General features: G+C 34.1%; 1 protein-coding gene across 1 annotated transcript in view; it reads left to right on the top strand.

Annotated features, from left to right (window-relative positions):
• The window catches only part of LOC106871452 (dynein axonemal heavy chain 5), a 330,351-nt gene that overhangs the window by 237,325 nt on the left and 70,848 nt on the right, over positions 1-22,178 (top strand). Inside the window, exons 42-46 of the mRNA XM_089358345.1 lie at positions 9,535-9,669; positions 12,030-12,137; positions 12,626-12,925; positions 18,210-18,453; positions 20,702-20,814. Of these exons, the coding sequence (XP_089214471.1) occupies positions 9,535-9,669; positions 12,030-12,137; positions 12,626-12,925; positions 18,210-18,453; positions 20,702-20,814 (900 nt within the window). The remainder of the gene's footprint in view (positions 1-9,534; positions 9,670-12,029; positions 12,138-12,625; positions 12,926-18,209; positions 18,454-20,701; positions 20,815-22,178) is intronic.

The raw sequence follows: 22,178 nt of genomic DNA, 5'->3' as shown, positions 1-22,178 counted from the left end.
TAATGTCAATGTGAATACCCGTCAGAGTGTAAGTATCTTGAGAGAAAAGCTGAACATTAGAAGCATCAGTTGTGGCGTGCAAGAGAGACGATTGCGCTGGTATGGACATGTGGTGAGAATGGAGGAGGATAGCTGCGTGAAAAAGTGCCACACCCTAACAGTTGAGGGAACCCGTGGAAGAGGTAGGCCCAGGAAGACCTGGGCTGAGGTGGTGAGGCAAGACCTTCGTACATTGGGCCTCACCGAGGCGATGACTACGGACCGAGACCTTTGGAAATGGGCTGTGCGTGAGAAGACCCGGCAAGCCAAGTAAGATCGTTGCCAGTGCCCCTGGACTGGTTCTTGTGCGGGTGGCACATGAGATGCACCATTTTGAGTGTGGCCGTTGCCAGTACCGCCTGACTGGCTCCTGTAGGATTTTCGAGCGAGATCGTTGCCAGTGCCCCTGGACTGGCTTGTGCGGGTGGCACATAAAAGACACCATTTCGAGCGTGGCCGTTTTCGTGCGGGTGACACGTAAAAGCACCCACTACACTCTCTGAGTGGTTGGCGTTAGGAAGGGCATCCAGCTGTAGAAACTCTGCCAAATCAGACTGGAGCCTGGTGTTGCCATCCGGTTTCACCAGTCCTCAGTCAAATCGTCCAACCCATGCTAGCATGGAAAGCGGACGTTAAACGATGATGATGATGATGATGATGATATATATATATATATATATATATATGTGTGTGTGTATATATATATATATATATATATATATATATATATATATATATATATATACATATATATATAATTTCTTGTGTTATGTCTAGGTAACTTGCACACATTTCCCTATTCTCAGGAAGCTTTGGCTCTGAACTTCCCTTTCACCTACTTCCTAAGACATATTGAGGGTATAGTGTTACAAGAGAAAGAAGCACATAGAACACTTGAAGGCAAAAGGGATGTACACAATAGCTTTGTTTATTGAGACTATTAGGTAGGGAATTGTTTAAGACCCACTTGGGTATATTATTTTTCCTCATAATGTGTTTTTTCTTTTTCGTTGATTAATACATTTTCAACAACAACAAAATGAAAAGCAATCATCAAATATGGACCCTCCCATAATGACCATGATTATGATGAATTATAACTTTGCCACAAGAACATCCACTTAGAGGAGAAGGCATTGTTACTTTGATGATCCAAGTAGTTGACTGATACAATCCTGAAGAACGAAAATCACGGGCAACACCAGTAGGGTTTTAATATGAAGGTGTGTTACTAAATACTGCAAGGCATTTTGTCCATCAATTTCCCAAAGTGATTTTTTAACTTATCATAAAGACACACATTTTTGAGAAATTTATAAGATTCAATTACTTTTTATTGTCTAATCAAATCAGTGTTAACACTTTGTATTTGAACATAGGAGACAGTGTGATACATGTAGACAAAGTAAGATATTTACTTTGATATTCTACCATATTTGACAACTTGTAACTTATGAGATAATTGAACTTCTCTACACTTACTTGGTCTACTAAAAACAGTAGCCAAATCTCTCTCAAATCACCCTGTATTGGTCTTAAATATAGAGGGATACATAATGATTTCTATGAATAAGGTAAAATGGTCACTCATAGTATGAATTTACTCGTAGATCTGCTCTAACTAGGATGACCTGGGGTTAAGAAAACTTAATATCTTTGTGATAATAATCTTGCTTGTTTTGTTTTTGCATGTTCACTTGACATAAAAAAATTAAGTTCAAATCAAAACATGTCCTTCCTATTAATATGTCAAGATTTTTACTGAGGTAACACTAATTATTTACTCTTTTACTCTTTTACTCTTTTATTTGTTTCAGTCATTTGACTGCGGCCATGCTGGAGCACCGCCTTTAAGTATTTCAAAATGCCTTTGATGTTAAAGAAATTTGACAGTTCTTTTCCCTTTTAATTTAAATAGAAAGTATTGCATGATAATCTAACTGACATTTTAGAAAACAAAAATGCAATTAACAAAGATTAGTTTGGAAAAAGTTTCAAGAATGTGACATTTTGGCAGCAGCATTAGCACCGTTATTGTTAGTAGACGTGGTAGTGTTGTGTTGTTGTATCTAATATTATAGACTGTCACACAAGGTTTTATTTAAAATAAACAATAAATAACAAAAAAAAAAAAAGAGAAAAAAACATGTCATCTGAAAGCTGCTCAACTTGCTAAGGATTTTGCTACATGAGGAAGCAATCTACTTACTTCTACATTACATCAACTTACCTTATTCAGATCAACTAAAAATAATATTTCAGATAAACTAGCATTCTGTCCTGGGAAAGATTCCTTCATTATCTTCAGAACTCCAGACATGAACCTAGAGATGAGAAGCTACCTTAGAACTGTTTTAGGGATTAAGGAACAATATATTTATACCTATAAGTTGAAAAACAAGCTATCAAGAAAGCCTGTACATGTTCATTGCACAATTTTCCCTTGAATTGTACACAACTATCTTAAATAACAAAAGGACACATAGATAGGCGTAGGAGTGGCTGTGTGGTAAGTAGCTTGCTTACCAACCACATGGTCCTGGGTTCAGTCCCACTGTGTGGCATCTTGGGCAAGTGTCTTCTACTATAGCCTCGGGCCGACCAAAGCCTTGTGAGTGGATTCGGTAGACGGAAACTGAAAGAAGCCCGTCATATATATGTATATATGTATGTGTTTGTGCGTCTGTGTTTGTCCCCCCAACATCGCTTGACAACCAATGCTGGTGTGTTTACGTTCCCGTAACTTAGCAGTTCGGCAAAAGAGGCCGATAGAATAAGTACTAGGCTTCTAAAGAATAAGTCCTGGGGTCGATTTACTTCAATAAAGGTGGTGCTCCAGCATGGCCACAGTCAAAAGACTGAAACAAGTAAAAGAGTAAGAGTATACATGTAAGATAATGCAGTCCTAGATACATTTAAAAAGATAGGATGGTCACAACTGGAATGCTTCTTATCAGTTTTTTTGCAAAGTCAGGATTGAGTTGGGTTCTAATTATCTACAATGACAATGATTTGTATCCAGACTCTACTGCACTCTGGCTTTAGCTACGGTGTTTAACTTTTACTCATTTACTATATCTACAAATAGACAATGTAAGGAATTGAAATAATGTATAATTTTTGATCATCATGTAAGCTTGTGTATCTATGCATAAATGTCATGGTGGTTATGGAAAACCACACTGGTATAAGTTTTCTTGCAATACTAAGCTCAAAGAAGCTCTTCCACACTTATTGGATTATTGAACATAAATATTTTTATTGTTGAATCCCTACTAGTTCCCAATCTTTATTAATTTATATGGAAGCCTATGAAATGTAATTACCAAATAGTTCTGCTTGTGAAAGAATATTTAAAAACACATAACATATCTGTATATATTGTGGCAAAATATCATTTAGTTGCAGCTTTCTTGTGATATAGAACTAGTAATAAACCATGTTGTATGGCTGCAGACACAGATCTGACAAATGTAAACACTAATAAATGATGCAGAATGTTATGCAGCATGTTTACCAAACAATTCAATGAGTGGAGTTACAAATGATATTTACACACTTGAAACATATTTATACTTACTTAATGCAACTTTTATTACTTAAATTTATTAGACCTACATATGTGACTTGTTTATTAGTAGTTTTACATTATTATTTTTAAAGATGTTATGTACTTACACAATTTAGTTTAATGAAGTGGGAAATTAGTTCTTGAAACCAGAAGGCGTGTCAAAATGCAAATATTTACAGATGCTACTCCAATGCCATATTTCGCAAAGCTTAATCACATTTTAAATATGTTAATATGTCAAAAGTATTAACGGTGCATACCTTCTGATTCCAAATAATTTATTGATTATTTTTATATATTTTATATCTGAGAGGTTACGTTGTTGTTTGGCAACATCATCATCATCATCATCATCATCATCATCATCATCATTTAATGTCCATTGTCCATTGTCCATGCTGGTATGGGTTGGACAGTTTGACCTGAGCTGGGGAGCTGCACCAGACTCCAGTCTGGTTTGCCATGGTTTCTTTGGCTGGATGCCCTTCTGAACATCGACCATGTTTCAGAATGTGTTGGGTGCTTTCAAATGGCACTTCATGGGCATTTTTACATGCCACTACATAGGCACTCTAATGTGGCAATGCATGGGTGTTTTTATATGGCACTGCCATGAGTGCTTTACAGTGCATCTTGTACAGATGTTTAAGTCAGTCCCTATTAAAACAAGATCAGTGTTGCTTGATCTCATTAAGACCACCTGGGAGAGTGCCTCCATTCCAAAGGACTGGGCTAAGGGACTATGTGAAATTTTCCAAGAAAGAAATAACAGAACAGCAACAACTGTTCTAGTATCATAGGCCTTTCCATCTCTAGCAATGTTTTCTGCTGATTTCTTTTCCTACAGATTAACATTTGTGAATAAACTGAAGAAAGGTTGAGCAGAGGATGCATTGATCAGATCTTTGAATATCATCAAACAATGCTTTGAACTATTCCATTGTACATCAATTTTAAGAATTTTAGAAAGGTTTCTGACAGTCTGCACAAACATTTAGAAGATGTTGAGGTCATATGGAGATCATCAGCTTAATAAATCTCTTCTTTGACCCTTTCACAAGCGGTTTGAAGTGTGATCCTGTGTAAGACCATATCAAATGATCACACAAGCATCCACTGGGCTCTTTTCTTCTGTGGATGACTGGGCAACACTTCTCAAAAAGAGGTGATCTCCATGAAAACATCTTAACAACAATAACCTCAAAACAACAACAATCTCAAGACAACAACAAGCCACAACCTTCAGTAACACTGCAACTGTCACCCTTAACCACTAAACTATCTGAAGAATTTCACATATTTTAAGAAAAAAAGTAAAAAATGGACAATTAGCAAGGTTTATTAAAGTTCATGGGACACGTGAAGGACTTCAGATGATTTGAAAGTCAAGACAAAGAGTGTGAGGACTAAGACAGACAAGTCTTCAAAGGAGACATGAATCAGATAAATGTTTTCCGTAGTGTGTGCTTGATAAAAACTTGCTACATCTTCTGGCCCAGCAAAGTATCAAATAAAGAACTGTACCACAACTAAGCTGCTTACTATAATGCAGTCCTTGAAATAAATTTCCAGTGGCTCAGATGGCTTGGTCATGCAACTTAAAATACTAACAGTATTATCAAGATGGAAATCTGAAAAGGCAAAAGCCTGATATAGAACAGCTGAAAGCAAGATGAGAAAAACAGATAGAGTAAAATGTAAGGGTGTGATAAAGATTAGTTTGAATGGTGTTGAATCCTTGAACTCTTACTTGGCAGTTCGGTAGAAAGGGGATTAATAATGAATATAACTTTTATACATTCATACATAACTTTCAACTAAGTATGATTTAACATGCACGCATGCACAAACACACACGTGCACATGCACTTATGTACTCCTTACAACATTCTCCTATGGAAAACTATGTGTAGAAATGCAGTTCCTGAATTGTTGAGATTATTTTTTGAAACGTCAAATAAATAAGAGAATCATACCTTAACCATCTGGCAAACACTTTAATATTGTGTGTTACTGAAAAATAGTGAATTCATAGTATCTGCAATATTTAGTTACATCCGTCTATTTTCTGAGTTCAGACCTGCTGAAGTCAATTTTGCCTTTCATTCTTACGGGGTTAATGAAATAAAGTACTTTTTGAGTACCGGGTGAATATAATTGACAATAATTTGTGAATTTGTGTATGTTAGAAATCAATATTATGTATTGTTAAATATGACACATACATACATAATACATACATACGTACGTACAAATATACATACATGCATACATATACTAGCTTAAAAGCTGCACTCTGTGTGGACTATTAAGCTAGCTATTGCAGAGGGGTCCAAAACTGAGGAGAGCTAAACAGCATGACTATACTATGTCTCTAATGACTGTATATCCCGGTAGTATTTAATCACAGGTTAAGGACAGATGAGAATTAATTCTGTAATGCAAACATTCTATTGTTTCTGTTGTTAGTTGAATTCCAATTGTTGGCCAAACTATTGGTACAAAAATTGTTCAGTAGGATTACAGTATTGTTATTGTTGCTTAGCCCCATGTTAGTGCTGAATGAATATACTTGAAATCGAAAATATTTCCATCTTGACCTCAGAACAGTTCACCCATAACTGCATTATTGACTGTGTTATTCTTTTAAGATTTGAGGAATTTTGGTTGCTATTTCTAGTAGATTGGGTGACCATGTGGAGGCATGATTATGTAGAGGCTGCCAATCCATATAGCATATAAAATTAATATGTTTAAAAAGCCAGAAAGACTAAGGTCAATGCTATCAATTGTAATTTCCTCTTCTGTGAAGTCCATGTTTAGATGATGAGGTTTAATAACACTGAAACATACCCAGATTTAATTAGAATAGTATTAGTCATTAGGCTAATGTTCTCTTCTCCTCACCACATTAATGATTCTAATTAAATATGCTCCCATCTACTGATATCATACTGAAGGTGCCTCTGAGGATTTTAAGTGCGGTGTTGGGCTATAAAAAAATACAGCATAATTGTTGAAATTCTAATTTTACTGACTCTTAACTTCCTCTTTAGGTGGAATAGCTTCTCAATATTTACATACATTTCAGTGTAGAGATAAATATTGACAAATTTATCCTGAAAGATGAGATTAATAATCACAAACATTTATATATTTAACCTAAGCTTAGCTCTGATCAAGTAGCTCGTTGTCCATCCCAAATCATCTGCAACAAAATGCTGATTAACTGAACTATGTTATAAAACATACCGCTCTATGACATGTGTGTTTTGTATAATTTTTAGCATCAATACTGAGGTATTAATTGAGGGAGTCTCATCAGTAAAGTCAGTTGAACAAGACAGGACACCCCAATAAGGCTTACCTAAAGCTTGTGGGGGAAAATATAAGACTTCAGAGAATCTGGAAATATATGTAATACTTTGGATATTATTAAAGTAACATCAAATTTGTCTTGATGAATAGCACTATATGATAGCAAATGATAAAAAGAAACATGAAGAAGATGAATGCTGTAGATTTCATGTTTTTTATCTTTCATGGTGTGTTTAAGCTCATGCCCTCCAAACTGTATTAATTCTTTGTTGGTAAGCAGCTACATAGAGGATTCTTCGAAGAAGAGGACTAGAAAGTTGATAAAGAATAATCCTTCATAGCAGAGAGTCAATGATATTCAATTTGCTATATTCAGCTATAAACAGAAGTTGGTAAATTCACTCATCTGACTAAATACTTTACTAAACTTTTACTTTCTACAGACAGATGAATTATAATATGAAATTTAATTGCTTAATTTTCAGAAGTAGATAAGCTAAATAATAATTTGATAATTTTTTTGAGATGCTTTGAAATTGAATTGAATTTAGCAGAATATATCTGTTAATTTCAATTAACAAATGTGAATTTTACATTTTCTTTGTGCTTTGATTGTTATTGTTTTAGTTAGGTTGTGTAACTGCTGGTGAACATTAACAAAGCCAACAATATCTTGTTGTCACTTGTGCTTCTTGATGAAAAGCTTATGTTGGTCACTAATTAATTTTAATTTTATCATCACATATTTAAATATACTTTGCCTTTCCAATGATCTTCCAAAACTTAAATATATGATAATTTTACCTGTATAACAGAACTGGTTGGTCTTGTGCCTCCTCTACTCAAATTCTCTCAACTCATTCCTCCTTCTCCTCCTCTCATGACTTGTGTCATGCCCACCAGAACTAATATTAACCATATTTCCCAGTCCTTTGTTCTGATGAAATCATTCAACTGGAATTTCCTCTCTGCACACGTTTTTCTTGCAATCAATCTCACCAGTCTTCAAGAATTAACATAAGAAGAGCAAAAATGAAAACAATTATAAATATGACTGAGAAAAGATGGTAGCTTTTCTTTATTAACTATAGATGCGTCATAACAAATAATATATTTTTTTGCACTAGATAAAAAAAAGATAAGCATCTTCAACTTTGAATTGTATATATTTTTGTACAATTCAGTATTTTTTGTTGAGCAATGTTTTATGTAATATATTAGGCTGTTTCATCTCAATGCATTATTGGTATGGCGTTTTTATCAGTGACTTTAATAGTGTGAGATCTTGGAATTGGCAATGAACTTTGGTGCCTATGCTGTGTGTATTGAGTTAAAGTGATATTTCAAAATATTGACTTGCATCAAATGATGTTACCATTGGCTGAAAATAAATATTTAATAACAAATAAAAAAAAAGTGTTTAAACTACATTTATCCAGTGATGTGAAAATTAAAACAAAAACGAATCACTGATGAATCAGCAATTTAAAAATTAAAACAAATTACTTCAGAACATGTCAGCACTGTATTAAATTCTAATGGTAGGTTAATGGAGTCATAAATATCAATAGGTTTGTTTCCATTTCACTCAAGATGAAATAAAATTATGAGATTCTTCCAAGACTTGTATGTTATTGTCATTTTTTTTAATTCTCGGGTTTTAATTTGTAATAACAATCATTAGCAATTTGAATTTTCCTAATTTAATAGTAGTTTAAAGGATAAGGCAATTTAGTTAATGAAATTAAGCTGAATAACATTTAGAGTCATGTACATTACTCTAATGATTGGAATTTTTAAAAGTGGTACAACTTGGCTGTCCTGACCTACTTGTTATTTGAAAGCTAGAGCATTGAGAATATGCATACAACAAATGATAAAGAAACAAGAGTATGGACACAAAACTACAGCTCTGGAACAGAATGAAGACAAATCATCAACAGCTGAATTAATTCTGATTTATTTCAACTTGAAATAATTTAGCATCTTCAGATTCAAATTATAGTTTACTTATGTCTGAATGTCAATGTGGAAGAAATACATTCAACATGTAACATGTTACATATGTAATATGATATGAGAAACATTACTTCAGCTTTATCTATTGAATTAATATACTGAATATTTTAATAATGACCATCCCAAAATACAACATGACAAATGATTCTTCATCAGAAACTTGTTAAAATAGATTATTTGACTGAAAACTGCAACAAAAATGTTTAGCTATACTATATTAGTGATAGCATGTGTAATTTATCTAGATACTGATATAAGCTGGGGGTAGGAAGTTAGAAATTGATATCGCTGTAAATAGGACTTCAAAAAGTGGTCAATTTATCAACTATTCCTCTTTAGAATAATAGTCGGTTGTTATAAGCAATACTTTTTGATCTTTATTGATATTTTGAAGTATGGAATTGGTTTGTTACAAGTGATGCAAATAGTAAATAGTAACAATATAATAGCAATGAGAATGAATAAGATAACATGTGTCAATTTATATTGTGACAAAATAATATTCTTGAAATTTGTGAAGGTTAGTGTACTGTATAATTTGTATTTAATTTGAATCACCAACTAAACAGAACTTATTCTATTTGCAGGTTCACTATGATTTTGGTCTGAGAAATATTTTGTCTGTATTGAGAATTCTTGGTTCAAGTAAAAGAGAAAACCAGCAAGACAGTGAAGCCACTATTGTAATGAGAGTTCTTAGAGACATGAACTTGTCAAAACTGGTGGGTTATTTCCATATTGTCTTAAAATCCTTTTATTGTTTTCTGCATTGGAATGTAGCCATGCTGAGCACCACTTTTAGAAGCTTTAAGAGATTCTGTTGAGTATGGCACTTATTTTGGTCTGGTAATTATTTTATTGACCTGTATTTGTATGTAGTTATAGTTATCTTTTCTACACAATACTGTTGGTGTTGTGACAAACATGGACATAAACACAGAAACTGGAAAATAAACACCAGAAAATAGTGTGTTCAGAAAGATGTCCCAGTTGAAAAGAAATAAAATGGTGAAGAAGTGGAGGTGAATTGCATTCTGAGAAAGTAAGAGTAGAGAGAGAAGGAAAGAAAGATAAATGAATATATATACATACATGTATATCATGATCATCATCATCGATTAACGTCTGTTTTCCATGCTGGCATGGGTTGGATGGTTTGACTGAAGTTTGAAGAGCCAGTGACTGCACCAAGCTCCACTCTGGTCTGGCAGAGTTTCTGCAGCTGGATGCCCTTCCGAGAGGGGGGGGGGGGTAAGGAAGAGAGAGTAGGATAAAAATGGCTGTGTGCATTGGTGATCATAGAATAAGAAATTAAGCACAAAAAAAAATCTACTCTGACAGTTCTCGTCCCTGCTTAGAATTGCACCCAGGCTAACATAATCCATATCTTCTATTAACTCTGTGTTGTATGTAAGGGTTGGCTTTCCATCATCCATGTAGTCCCACTTGTGGAATGATAGGAGTACCATGCAACATTCTAATAATGATAATAATAATAATAATAATAATAATAATAATAATAATAGTATTAATTGAGAAAGAAAGCAAATGATGCTGGATCATGATAGTGTTAATTGAGAAAGAAAGCAATCTGTCAATTGTAAATAACTTAAATATTGTACATAATTCCTCATCTCTTAAATATAGAACTGAATAATAATAAGATTAAGATTAATGTAATATAAAGCTGAAGTAAATTAACACCAAATACACAGTGCGCGTGTTTTTATTGGCTAAACTGGCAATATGACCATCCCCAAGTACAACAACATCTGTTTCAACACACAATTTCACATCAAAAATCTTGCAAAACAAATATGTGAATAATAATAGTTAATAATAATCTTTTCTACTCTGGGCACAAGACCTGGAAATTGTTGGGAGAAAGATAGTCTATTACATCAACCCCAGTACTTAACGGCTACTTAACTTATCGACCCTGAAAGGATGAAATGCAAAGTCGGCCTCTGCAGAATTTGTATAGAGTGGCAGATGAAATACTGCTAAGCATTTCATCTGGCATGCTAATGATTCTGCCAGCTCACCACTTAAATAATAATAATAATAATAATGATAATAATAATAATAAAATGCCCTGATGCAGTACCAGGCAGTGACTCACGTGGCTTCTGATCTTAACTGATTGGAAGTGTTATCATGTACGTTGTTTTGTCTTGGTATAAAAGATGGGCTACAGCAAATATTCTGCTCAGTACCACAGATTTGCTTGTCAGTTGTTTGACCTTAACCAGTTGAGCATGTCCCTTGGTGGCTGACGATATGTGCATCTCTGATCAGGAGCAGAAGTAGTAGGGGAGCATCATAGCCATGTGCTGAGAAGAATTCTTTGGGGTTTGGATAATTCTTTGGAAACATGGGTGTTTTGCTCAATATCCTTAAACAAACCTTATTCAGGGACCTTTTGAGCAGGATGGGCTACTCAACTTGAAGAAAATTCTAACTGGGCCCCACCTGCAAGGTCATGCACTGTTTATCTTGATACAAGATCACCATGTTGCGCACATATGGTTGTGATGCATGCGCCTGGTGTACCCTTATCAGACGGGTAGTCATGATGGGTATATTGGACTTCGTATATTTTACCCCAGCGTCACTTTGATGGCATGCACTGCTCTCTCACTCAATAATAATAATAATAATAATAATAATAATAATAGTAATATGTATGCATGTATATATGTATCTATGTATACACAACCACATGTACGCTGGGAAATGTTTCCTATTTTTTACATATCTTTTCAGTTATATGTATATAGCATATAACCTGACACATGGTCTACATAATGATATGTATTATTGAAGTCTTCCATTTTTTTTTCTTTTGCTACATTCAAATACATTTACTACCAACATGTGTCACATATTTCACGTGTAATGCTTGTATGCATGCGTGGGTGTGTGTGGGTGTGAGTGTGAATTCATTTCACATGCCCAGATATTTTCCTCTTCATATATTTACCTGTAAACAAAATAATGTGCATGCAGAGTGTCCTAATGTCTCTTTCTTCAGAAATTGTTTAAACATTTTTTAAATTTTTTATGTGTATGTATTGACTAGGTTGATGAAGATGAGCCACTATTTATGTCTTTGATTGATGATTTGTTTCCTGGCATGAAACTCGAAAAAGCTGGTTATCCACAAATAGAAGCAGCTATCTGTAAACAAGTAAGTCATGTTCAACATTGCCATTTACCGGAAGTAAAATAATCTGTTTTGTTGTCACCCATAGTTATATTCATCTTCATGTCTCCTTCTTTGCTAATTTATTTCTTCACTCACCATCAATCAATTTCCAATATTATTACCTTTCTGAATGCCATCTATTTTCTCATTACATTGAATGTCCTCTTTTATTGTCTACTGAAATAGAGTAGTGGTACAAAATTCTTTTTCTTTATGAATACAAATTAAGAGACACAGAACAATGTACACGAATAAAGAGATAAATCATAGTATGAGATTGAAATCTTGATCAAAAGGTTATGAGATAATTTTGATTTTAAATGTGAATAATTTCCTAACAGCTGAAAGAAATTATAAATGGAGATATAAAGAGTAAAATAGCTTCTTACATTCAAAAAGGTATTTCTAATGAAAGGAATCTATGAAATGAGAATTTTCTGTGTTATGCAGTATGTATCATTCCATTACAGGTTACTGATAATGGTTTAATAGTTCATCCCCCATGGATTTTGAAACTGGTGCAGTTATATGAAACACAGAGTGTACGGCATGGCATGATGACATTAGGACCATCAGGAAGTGGTAAAACCAAATGTATCCACATGTTACAGAAGTCCCTTACTGCATGTGGTTTCCCCCACAAAGAAATGAGAATGAATCCTAAAGCCATTACAGCTCCACAAATGTTTGGTAGATTGGATGTTGCTACTAATGACTGGACAGATGGAATTTTCTCAACCCTCTGGAGAAAGACACTGAAATCCAAAAAGGTTAGTTTTCTTCATTAATTTTTAAGTGTTGATTATAAATTTGAGCTGTATATATTTGACAATTTAATAATGATGAAGAAATTCAGAATTATACATCACTGATGCAGGAATTATGCAAAAGAACCAGTTCCACACTGCTATAATCATCATCATCACTGCCACAGCCATCATCATCATCATCATCATCATCATCATCATCATCATCATCATCATCATCATCATCATCATCATCACCATCATCACCATCACCACCACCATCATCATCATCACCACCACCACCACCACCACCACCATCATCATCATCATCATCATCATCATCACCATCACCATCACCATCATCATCATCATCATCATTACCACCACCACCACCACCACCACCACCACCACCATCATCATCATCGATATTGCTGCCATGGCACTAACCACAAATCATTAATGCCACCAATGTCACTGTTTTAGCGTCTGTTCCCCCCCCCCCATACTGGCTGGGATTATATGAATCTCCAAATGTAGCCAATTCCAACATATCTTAATCTTTACTCTTCTTTTTCATGGCATACTAACATACATTAAATTTCCCCATTTTGTGGAGTTTCTTGCTCAGTATTAGCTAATGTAGATCATCACTAATTTCTTCAGATTCTACTGTTTTAATGCTTCAGAAGAAAATTTTGTTGAGTATTTATTTCTGGAGTAAGAGTATGCAAGACATTTACAAGTATTACATTCTTAACATGGAGATAACTTCTAAATCCTTTAAATGTGTTTTTGGGAAAAGAATATGCCATTTAACTTTAGTTAATCAGTTATGAAAATTAATAAAATTATTAGTCATGGAGCTCCTCTACAAAAGAATCTTATTCTGCCCTAGCCCCTTCTCTCATACTTTAATCCCTCATCTCCTGAGCCTAAAGCTGCTCCCTAGTGCTGGTAGCATGAAAAAAGCTCTCAGTACTTGCTGTGAAATGGTTGACATTAGGAAGAGCATCCAGCTGCAGAAACCATACCAAGACAGACACTGGAATACAATCCTGTCTTAGGATGCAATGAATTCTGCCAAACCATCCCAACTCTTGCCAACATAGAACATGAACTGGAACATGGAAGTTAAATGGTGGTAATGGAGAATGAAAAATGTCTTGATATGATCAACCTTGTTATATCTGTGGTATCTTAAAAATCATATACTTAATATTATAAAGACAGCATCGAATTGTAACAATGGAATTGGTACGTGCACACATTTATACTAACCCTCTTTCATTAGTTTCTAGTCATTAGATTGTATCTATTCGACACACTGCTTTCAAGCATTTTTAGCTGATTATATTATTCCTATTGCTCTGTCCAGGACATATTTTGTTCTTTTTACACACAAAAATGGCAAAGTGAGCTATAGCATAGGTTGATGGTTAGATGGTTTAGTTGCAGGCTGTTTCTGTTTGAGAGTATGTATTTCTTCCCATGTGGATACACCCACCACACATGCACACACACACACACACACACACACACAAACATACACACACACACTCTCTCTCCACCTCCCCCTCTCTCTGTCTCAACTTTACGATGAAAGTAAACAAACAAAGTTTGTTCTGTTTTAGAAGCGTTGAGATGTATTGTAAGATACAGAAATAAATTTATTTCTTGAATTTAACGTTAGCGTCTTATGAAGCTAAATTTATAAGTTCTAAAATTGAAGAAGAATTCGTTGCTGGGCAGTTTAGTTTAATGATAAAACACTTGACACGTAATCACAGAGATGTGAGTTCGAGTCTCATGGCTGGCCAGTAACGTATTGTTCTGCAATAAATGGATAATTTATCCTGATCTCGCTATTTATAGCATTATCACGCGTTTGAGAAATAAATTTATTTCTGTATCTTACAATACAGCTCAACGCTTCTAAAAAAGAACAAACTTCGTTTGTTTACTTTCATCGTAAAGTTGAATTTAGTTTATATTATTAGTTTCTATATATGCTTCACCATTTTGGTTGCTTAGAACCCTACATTAGGTTTTCTGAGTGCAATTTCATGCTTAATCAGATTGATTGTCAGGGAACACTTTATTGCATTCTATCACAGAAAACCCTTTCAAGAACTGGATAGATGCTGAGGCATTTTACAAATGTTTTGAAAGGGAAATGGAAGAAAAATAATTGGTTGAGAAGGGGAAAAACTGAACTAAGAAAGAAGAGAGATTTTTAGATGATTTAAGCAGTTTGCCATTTTAAAATTGACGTTTTTATTCCTATGTTTATCAACCTTTCAATCTTTTTGTACCTCCTATATTTATCATGCATAACTCATTACATATTATTTTTATTTATATATAATTGTATATGTACTTTTATATATTTTTATATATCTTCTATATCTTTCTGTATGTTTGGTTTTATATTCTTTATACCCTTGGAGAATCTTTATGTCTGCATATGCATGATTTATGCTGACGTGTATAAATACATATACTTCACTACTTTGATTGCATGATTTCATCTATGCATTCAGGAATCTGTTTGACTGCCGAAAATTTGCGGTTTCAATTTTCTCTACTCTATATTATTTTTTTGCATTGGTTCTCTATGAGGACTCTGTAAACAGCCCATATATTTTAAAACATATTTAATATTGTGCATATATATATATATATATATATATATATATATAGCTGTAGTAATGAAGTCAAACCAAGTAGTAATATTTTGAAATCATTTATTATGTATGTTTCAGGTTTGCATAATATATAATCAGAAATATGTCCACTACGTAAACCATCCCATTTTCTTTCAATACTATTCACTTGTACATCCTTTCTTCCCATCCCCACTATCTTACATTACATATCCTTCTCTTCTTTTACCCCCTTTCTTTCTCTCCCTTCGTCCATTTCTCTCTCTCTTCTCCTCTGTATACATGTCTATCCTCCTAACTTAGTAACCAATTTACTACTCTAACCACACACACACAAACTCATGCACACACACAGATATATATATATTGAGATTTTTCCATCAATTTCTTCATATTTTGAATTGCTATAACTGAGGAAGGCTTACGTAATAGATGCATTTCCTATTATATAATATGCAAACCTGAAATGAATGTACTAAATTATTTTAAGATATCACTATTTGGCTGGCCTTCTTTATTACAACTAATATGACTCTATGTCAGAACAAGCTACCCAGCCTTGACTCCACTTATGTGGACACTCTAACGCTGATGTGGAGTAGTTTGTTATATAAATCTCAAAATAAATATAAGCATGTTCTACATATTTTTTCCACAGAAATATATCCAGGTTCATCTAGCAGAAAAAGGTAGATAGATTATGCATACAAAGAATGCCGTCATAAGGATGTTAAGAGAAGGTGGTACAAGTTTTTATAGACACTAGTATTGTTAGATGTGATCTGGTGGTCTTGCAACTGGAGATGATGGAGATTTATCTCCCCATTAGTGATATAACCAAAAAGTCAATATAACTGTTTTTCTCATGGTATCTACCACAGTATAGTCTGTTCTGACAGAACATTCACATTTAAGTGGGGATAAATATTACCTCTTGGCATTAATACTATCTCTGTCACTAATATATATATTAACAAGCTCACTGGCTAATTGCAACACCACCGCCTGGAACTGTTTTTCTACATATTACTAGTGGAGAGATGAGTCGCTGCTATCTCTAGCAATTAAGTGTCCATCATTGACAAGACCAAAGAAGGTCAAAATCACATTATCAGATGGCCTCAGCATTGGATATGGCATGGATTTATCTCCAAGCTAGTGATATAAACAAGAATGCATTTTGCACCAAAAGCCAATATGAGAGTTTCTCTCATGGTACAATAAAGTCTGTTCTAACAGAACATCCACTTTTAAGTGGATATATTTTAGCTCTCGGTATATATACTGCCTCTGTAACTAATATATATTAGTATTGTTACAATTCAGAATTATAATCCATCAATATCAAAATTGCAAAACCCATATACTTTCTCTCTATAAATCTATAAAAAAGTGCTTGAAATGACCTTCTTGTATAACTCTCTGTTAGCTTGCTGTTGTTGATGATATTGTGTGTATGTTTAGTTCATCTACACATCTCTGCTGAAATCACTGATCCATAACAAGGAAAAATATATAAATTATGTATATATATATTCATTTTAAGAATGTTACATTGCTTATTTTTGACTCGTAATTTCATTTAGGTTGTTTTGTACATTATTATATCATTTCTCTGAAATAGAATTATTCTATTTCATTGAGCTCTTTGCTAAATTTTACACAAAAAATATTCTTATAATAATTACAAAACATATCTTTCACTATTATTCATATATATATAAGCACTGACTTATATATATGAATAAGGTAGTAAAATGTTTGCTTCCCAACCACATGGTTCTGGGCTCAGTCCCACTGTGTGATAACTTGGGCTAGTGTCTTTTGCTATAGCCGCAGGCCAACCAAAGCTTTGTGAGAGAATTTGGTAGATAGAAACTGAATGATGCTCACCATATGTGTATGTGTGTGTGTGTATGTGTGTTTGTCCCCTGTCATTGCTTGACAACCGGTATTTGTGTTGGTATCCCCGTAAATTAGCAGTTCAGAAAAAGAGATCGATACAATAAGTACAAAAATAAGTACTGGAGTTGATTCATTTCATTAAAATTCTTCAAGGCAGTGCCCCAGCATGGTCACAGTCTAATAACTGAAACAAGTAAAAGATAAAACAGACATATATTCATATTTGTTGTGTAGGTGCAGGAGTGGCTGTGTAGTATAGGCGCAATGGTGGCTGTGGTAAGTAGCTTGCTTACCAGCCACATGGTTCTGGGTTCAGTCCTATTGTGTGGGACCTTGGGCAAGTGTCTTCTACTATAGCCTCGGGCCGACCAAAGCCTTGTGAGTGGATTTGGTAGACAGAAACTGTATGTGTGTTTGTGTGTCTGTGTTTGTTCCCCCACCATTGCTTGACAACTGATGCAGGTGTGTTTACGTCCCCGTAACTTAGAAGTTCGGCAAAAGAGACCAATAGAATAAGTACTAGGTTTACAAAGAATAAGTCCTGGGGTCGATTTGTTTGACTAAAAGCAGTGCTCCAGCATAGCCACAGTCAAATGACTGAAACAAGTAAAAGAGTAGTCATGTATATACATTAAATTAAAATACTTGCTTTATCTCATGTCATTTATATTTCTATGAAAATAATATTACTTATGATTGATTTGATTAGATGATTTTGCTGCATTTTCTTTTTTATTCAGGGTGAGCATATTTGGATTGTCTTAGATGGACCAGTCGATGCTATTTGGATAGAAAACTTAAACTCAGTGTTGGATGATAACAAAACACTTACCCTTGCAAATGGTGACCGTATACCAATGGCACCCCTTTGCAAAATTATATTTGAAGTCCATAATATAGATAATGCTTCCCCTGCTACTGTGTCACGAAATGGAATGGTTTTTATGAGCAGCTCTATTCTCAATTGGGATCCTTTACTTCAAGGTAACGAAGAATTTTCAAAAGCTATTTATGAATATTTTACTTTGTGATGTTTTTGTTGAGTGAAGTAAATTTTCTTCTCTCTAGATACAAATCTGTTCTGGAAGCAGTTTTTTAATCATTATTACCCATCCTGGCATCAGCAAAACTAATTAGGCTGAATTTGAATACTTTTAATTATGGCTTTTGTTTTGCTAACTCGAATGTTTTCTTTTTTGTGTGTGTATTTTGTTGTTTCAGAAATTTATATTGCTTTCTCATTTCCTTTTTTCTTTTTTCACTTGACTAAATAAGTCTTCTTGTCTGGTAAACAAATCTAAGCAGCACCAAAGTTGGTTTCTACCTAAGTTGGTTAAGTCAGAAAAGTATCAATAAATTCAAATGTATTGGAAGGGAAAGAGACAGGCAGCTCTTGGAAATACCTTTTTATCCATTGTCATTTTGTAGAAGTCATCTTCAATGTAAATTGAAAATGCCTTCCAATTTGACTTGGCTTTGAAGAGTCATTACTTTGCAATGAGTTATAGTAAAAATTCTAGTTCTGCAGTTCTAACCCAGTTTATCTTTACTAAACTGACAAAATAACTTTATGTTCGTCATATAATTCATATATAAGGTAGGTTATTTGATCACAGTTTGAAGTATCTTGGCAGGATATTCAAAAGTTGGAGCAAGAAAAAATCTAAAAAAATTCAAGTGAATGAAAAGCAAATACAAGCACAGGGTGTAAACAAGAAGTTTTTCTGAAATGAGGATAAACTTTGTTTCTCACTCAGAAGGGTGCTTGATTTCTGTGACAGTTCAAACAATGATAGATTTAAATTGTGGTAATTAGTGGTTCGGGACTCAGCAAGAGATGTAGCTAGTTGCTGTAGAGGACTTGAACTATTTCAGGTAACCCGCTGCAAAGTGTGAATAATCATTATCAAAGTGATTAAATAAATGTCAGATGCACAGCACAGGTATTGACAGCCTACCACCAGTGGCTTGTGAGAGAATACCTGAGAACAACTTAAAACTAATTTTAATATAATTTTTCTGTTCATAAGGAAGCCAGGCTATGAAGTCCATACTTGTAAAATATGGATAGAGCAGTAAATGCAGGGGATAAAATAATTGGACATGAAAGAGTTGAGAAGAATAAACTATATGAACAATGAAAAGGGTTTAGGCATAAGTGAGTTTAGGAAGTGACTGATCAAAGATATTTGCCAAATCTATGCTAGCAAAATAATTACAGATATCTGATGTAAATGAGAACTGGGTGATAGGTGAAAATTATGTTTTGATAAATAGATCCAATGAAAACTAAGGCAAAATGTGGAATGAAGAGTGGAATTGTTGTCTTTGATAGCTGGTGTTACACTAGATAGGCACAACATAAAATTTATAATAGATGTACTGTGTTTTAACGAACATGTAATTTTAGTCTGATCATGAAAAGTAAACAGTATTTGTACACGTTTTTATCTCTTCATGAATAGGCTATGCATGACTGAGCAGACCAGTTTCTAGTCTTCTTGCAATTTCAATAAAGAAAGAATATTGACCTTCTATTCTTAAAGTGAAAAGCTGATTAAAAAGTTATTTAAACTACATTCAGATTATGACTCAAGCTTCTCAATCTAATTTGCATAACAAAACCTTAAATTAACATACATAGAAATATATTATAGATTTAATTGAGAATATTTTAAAATATATTAAAAACAAAGTAATGACCATTGTAGTTACTAACCTCACTATTATCAGCAGCAGCACCACCACCACCACTGTCACCACAGAAGAGGCAGTTAAGCTATTACTCCAAATTCTATCATGTCACTAAGGACAGGTCATTAAATTTGCTTGTTCTAGATTCCTGGCAAATAGAATTAGTTAGTTCTCTCTTCGGGTGAAAATAACTTTTTCTGCTTCAATAGAAACGGAAAACTGAGAAGTGGCCGCTGTCCTAACCAACAACTGATTAATTATTGTCAATTAATCCAAATGAAAAAGTGGAGAAGTACATTAGGAAAAGTTAACTGCATTTTGTTCTTTTCAATTAGTTTTTCCCACTAAAGAAAATGTGAAATGTTGCTATCTCCTGTAGATTAGAATGACTTTATTGTTCAAGGTTAAACTATTATGTTAATATACAAGTTAAGCAAATATAATTTTTAATTAGCTAAGTTACTTTCTTGTAATCTCCTTCAGTTTAATAGGAAATGGTATTTAAGTATATTAAAACTAACATTTATCTTCATTCTAGCCTGGCTTGCTACCAAACCAATTGGGATAAGATCTATTGTGTACAGCATATTTGAAGAGACTTTTACCATCTCTTACATATTCTTAATTCAAAATTTATGTGCCAAAATCCAGGTATGTATCTTTATAAATTCATAATTAAATTTTAAGGAAACATTACAAACATATGTTGGATTACAGCTTAGCCATTTGGCATTCAGGATTACTCTACAAATTTGAACACAGTTGTTTTCAATTAATCATATATATCTTATAACTGTGATATTTTCTGGAGAATGTAATTCTTTATTTTTAGAATTACATTGTAGGGTAGGTGTGAAAGGATAGATCTGGTTGGTTTGAACATGAAACAGGTAGAATATTTAGGTTGAACATGATTGGCTTAAATGCTAAACGGTTGAATTTCAGTTAAAATAAAAGCTGTAGTCTCTTGATTTATTTTAGAATTTTGCTATTGAATAACTTACCATATTCCTTCACAAACAAGATGATTAACATAATATTAACTAGAAAGAAGCACTTGCAATGCCTGGGAAATAAAATACCTAGAGGCTAATTTGTTGTATGAGAATCATACTAATTTTGCATTAAATATCTTCTTCGAAACACAAATACTTGTATTATTTGTAAGACAGAGCTGTTAGCTGGCAGAATTGACACTGTGTCAGAAAAGTGCTTAGCGACATTTCTTCCAGCTCTTTATGCTCTGAGATGAAATTCTGCCAAGGTCAGGTTTACTTTTATCCTTCCAGGATTGATGAAACGAGTACCAGATAAATGCTGAAGTTGAAGAAATCAACCAAACCTTCCTGTCAAAATCTCAGGCCTTGTGCCAAGAGTAGAAAGAATTATTTGTAACTGAGATACTTTTTTTGTTTTCTTAAGATTTCACTTCCATTTCAATAACATTCTCTCTCCGTCTCTCTCTCTCTCGCTCCCCCTCTCACACGCACACACACACACACAATGCTTGCTTAGCTACCACTTGCAAGCAAATATGACCTCAGGCGCTCATGTAGTCACAAGCTGATATAGACACCCTCTCAACTCATCCATGCCTGATCCAGCAGAATATAGATGTGGTGACAGCTACAAGTAGTGAGAGAGAGAGAGAGAGAGAGAGAGAGAGAGAGAGAGATGTGTTGGCGACAGGCTGGTAATCATTTTTAACTGAGTTGAGAGGATCAACATAAAATGAAGCACCTTGCTTAAGAACACAACATACTGCCATGTCTGTGGATCAAATCCATGACCTTATGAACATGAGTCCTAAGCACAAAGTGACATGTCTTCACACACACACACACACACACACACGCGCGTGTGTGTAGATATATGAAGGTAGTTAGCTGGCAGAAACGTTAGCACCCCGGGTGAAATGCTTAGCGATATTTCGTCTGTCTTTATGTTCTGAGTTCAAATTTCGCTGAGCTTGACTTAGCCTTTCATCGCTTTGGGGGCGATAAATTAAGTACCAG

This window comes from Octopus bimaculoides, chromosome 10 (genome assembly GCF_046866305.1).
Source record: "Octopus bimaculoides isolate indiv1 chromosome 10, ASM4686630v1, whole genome shotgun sequence".
In the NCBI taxonomy this organism is placed as follows: Eukaryota; Metazoa; Mollusca; class Cephalopoda; order Octopoda; family Octopodidae; genus Octopus; species Octopus bimaculoides.
The sequence above is the reverse complement of the archived record's forward strand: the minus strand, read 5'-3'. Positions and strand labels throughout refer to the sequence as shown.